This window comes from Corvus brachyrhynchos, unplaced genomic scaffold (genome assembly GCF_000691975.1).
Source record: "Corvus brachyrhynchos isolate BGI_N302 unplaced genomic scaffold, ASM69197v1 scaffold139, whole genome shotgun sequence".
Classification (NCBI taxonomy): domain Eukaryota; kingdom Metazoa; phylum Chordata; class Aves; order Passeriformes; family Corvidae; genus Corvus; species Corvus brachyrhynchos.
The window spans coordinates 21,351-24,863 of record NW_008246062.1 but is presented as its reverse complement, the minus strand read 5'-3'; the positions used below and the strand labels follow the sequence as shown (position 1 = coordinate 24,863).

General features: G+C 54.6%; 1 protein-coding gene across 1 annotated transcript in view; it reads left to right on the top strand.

Annotated features, from left to right (window-relative positions):
- Positions 1-3,240, top strand: part of LOC108449702 — a 12,068-nt gene extending 8,828 nt beyond the window's left edge. Inside the window, exons 2-5 of the mRNA XM_017746574.1 lie at positions 377-601; positions 1,051-1,293; positions 2,129-2,371; positions 3,164-3,240. Of these exons, the coding sequence (XP_017602063.1) occupies positions 377-601; positions 1,051-1,293; positions 2,129-2,371; positions 3,164-3,225 (773 nt within the window). The 3' untranslated portion in view covers positions 3,226-3,240. The remainder of the gene's footprint in view (positions 1-376; positions 602-1,050; positions 1,294-2,128; positions 2,372-3,163) is intronic.
- The last annotated feature ends 273 nt before the right edge of the window (positions 3,241-3,513 follow it).

Sequence of the window (3,513 nt, the reverse complement as noted above, 5' to 3'; positions counted from 1 at the left end):
ACCACTTGAGAGGCAGCGGCAACCACTGCCACAGGGGCCTACTGTATGTCCTGTGCCTTCAGACAATGACTGGGCATATGGCCAAGGTGGTGAGAGGGGAAGGAACTCTTTGCAAAGGCTGGGGAGAAATTCAGTCCCTGCTCACCCTTATCCAAATGGAGCCTGAGTGGGGAACCCTACAAGTCTGTAGTAGGCATGGATGGGACTGCTCATGGATGCTGTCACCAATAACTCTGTTCTAGGCTGCAAGAGAGGGATTTGGAGTTGAATGTGGTAACCAAAGGAGATGGACCCTGTCAAAACCACATCAAGAGATACCCCAGCAGACCTCCTCCCATCCTGCTTACATGTGTTCCTCCTCTTCTTCTCTGTGCAGAGAGATGCCAGCGGCCCCGGTGGGACTCACAGCTCCAGCTTAGCCCAGACCAGAGTTTTTACTGGGTCGGTGAAGAGGTGACAGTGAGCTGCTTTATGAACAATGCTCCTCCCCTTTCTGTGATCAGATGTGCAAACAAGCTTTTTCAAAGTTGGAAGGATGCTTGGGAGGTGAACATTTGGGGATCATGGCAGAGGTTGGCAGAGGACCTGACCTGCCCTATGGGTAAGTTGGGGACCAGTAGGTCTCCCCTGCTACATGCACTTCTCACTGTGGATGGGACCTGGACATGCTGCTGTATCTGTGAGACACCTTGGGCACAGCTCAGAGTCAGGTCCCAATTGGCAGCAGTCTCCACAATGGAGAGGGTTAGAAGCCTTCAGTGTGGGACAGGTTTTCCCTGTCTCTGCATCTCGTCCCAATCTATTCCTGACCTGTATGTCATGGGAAAGCTGGAGTGGGACAGATCCTGCCCCTCAGTTCACCTCTCTCCTAGTAGCCTGTATCATCTCCTTGCCCAGGCACATGCTCTTTTTCTGCTCTTGGGGGCCCTTGGGTTTCCTCATGGTGTTGAATACTGACATTAACCACAGTCAGTCATGGAAAAGCCTTGGTCCCTCTCCTGCCTGAGCACTGCCTGTCTGAGAAGGACTCTCACATTTTCTCCCTGACAGAAAAATGCCCAAAACCTCAGTGGGATGAAAGACTTCAGTTTTCAGAAGATGAAAGTGAATACCCACAGAACAGAGAACTGACACTGACCTGTCCTGAAGGTCTCGAGCTTTCCTTCCCCGAGGTCAAATGTACAAAGGAACTTCAGGTGAAAGGTGATGGAGAAACAGTCTATGGAGATGTCTGGTGGGGCAGGAACAGCGCAGGTGCCTGGACACGCATTGAGGGGGATGTGCTGTGTATGGGTAAGTGAGGCTGCAGCAGCTCTCCTGTGTCTCCCCTCTACCTTCACCCTCCTTGGGGCTGTGGTGCCTGTGCAAAATGCTGAAGAGGACAACCCAGCCAGGAGACAACAGCTGGGCAAGCTGAAAGCTCCTGCAGTGGTTCCTGAGCAGGCCAAGTCTGGGGCTCCCAGCCGGGTGCCCGGGCCTGGGGCAGGATCCGAGGCTGCCACCAGGTGCCCATGAAGGTTCCATTACCTTTGCTGTGCCTCCAGGTGCCACCCTCGAGTACACAGGTCTGCTTGTTCCCCTGCTGGCCCATGGATAAGGAACCTGGGGGACATCTCCTGCACTTGCAGGAGCTGGAGCAGAGGGGAATGAAGGGAGCCCTGATGGTGCAGGGCGTACTGAGCCCTTGGCATTGGGACAGGAGGCTGTATGGGAAGGATCTGGAGGAGGAGCAATACTATCCATCAGGGGATGGGGATGCAGAGCTGTCCCATGCGGGAACAGAGGTGTGCTCGCTGTGGGCATGGCAGTGCTCAGGAGAGATGGGCAGGGAGAGATAACATGGGAACATCCATGCTTTGGGCTGTGGGACGTAGATAGAAGTAACCACAGACAGTAGTGGATGGATAGGGGAAGGTTCATAGATGAGTGATCCTTCACAGTTTCCATGCACAAAGAAAGCCCCTTCCCAACACCTCTTGCCTGCAGGTCACATCCCAGCAGATGGATGTGTCACCTTCCCTCCCCCTTCATTGGCTGGAGGAGTTGCTGGGGATTTGTCTCCCACCACCCACCCATACCCCATCTCATCACCTCCAGCCCAAATAACATCCACTTTCACCTCTGCCAGAAATGTGCCAAAGGCCCCTGTGGGACTCCAGACTCCAGCTGGCACCAGACCAGAAGAATTACGGGAAGGATGAGAAAGTGATGCTGAGCTGCCCTGCAGGTCTCCAGCCATCCTTCACTGAAATCAAATGTCAGAGTCAATTCCAGGACTACTATTATGACCAACCTGCATACAGGCAATTTTGGCTTGGAAGAGACTCCAGCGATTCCTGGGTCGCCATTCAGTCCCATGTGGAGTGCATCGGTAAGGGAGGGATCAGAAGCACGATAGTCCCTTGCAGTGGGAGATCCTGTGAACGTGTCTGAGGGGGGACAGCATGGGAAGGTCAGGGTTTTCCCTTGGGCCCAATGCTGTGAGGCTGGTGGCTGTGAAAGCAGCTCCTGCTTCGAAGCCAGGATGAAATGTCTCCTGTTGTGCTCTCCCGTGGCACCAAAGGATGACTGCAGCCACACAGCTCAGAAGGTTTGAGGGAGGCAGGATCCCTTTGCTGCTTCCTGTGAGCTGTGATGTGGCCTAGCTGGGGACACACTCTCCTGGCTCCCCTCTGCTCCCCCAAAATTGTCTCATGTTTGACTGAACAGGTGCAGTTGTCTCACTGGAGAAATTCACCCAAAGGTTCACATTCCGTTTCCTAGTGCACCTTGATCCCAAACGCCTCCTGATCACCTTCAAGGGATCTGCAGTGACCACCTTCAGTCTCTCACTTTCCATCCAAGCAGGCTGGTGGTGGCAGGGGGACAATGCTGCAGTTTGTGGTGCTCAGCTGGGCATCTCTGGTCCTCTGCCATCGGGGCTGTTTGAGAGCAAAGCCTGAGCACAAGTGGCTTGTCACCAGCATTTCCCTTTGTGGCTGTTCAGAGGTTGATCTGAACCTTGTGAGATCCCTTGCCTGCCCCTTTGGGAGAAGGAAGATTGTATTTTAAGCCCTTTCAGGCCTCACAAAGCTTCTTGCAGAAGCTTGAACAGGCAAGAGCTCCTTCCAGGAGCCAGTGTTCTTGTCTGGAACAATCACTGCCACAAAGCCTCCCCCTGCAGCACTGGACAAACTGCTGGGACCAGCTGTGCCTACTCAGCCTGGAGGACGGAGAATTTGGTGAGGAGATGATGAGAAGGAAGGGTTGTGTCAGGAGAAGAGGGCAGGGGCATTGGTAAAGCAGGAGATGTGAATGGAGAAGGCACTGCTCACCTCCTGTCCCACTACCCAGCGGTGTGGGGCAGGAGGAGAGCGGCCAAGGGACTGAGTGAGTGAGAACAGGGAGCCCAGAAGTGTCACAGGGGCATGGCTGATCCCTGTGGGAGGGATGAGCCATGGCTGAAGGGACATGCATCCCAGCAGGAGTGGTGGTGACACGGGCCCGCCAATGCCAGCTGAGCTGGGCGGGGTG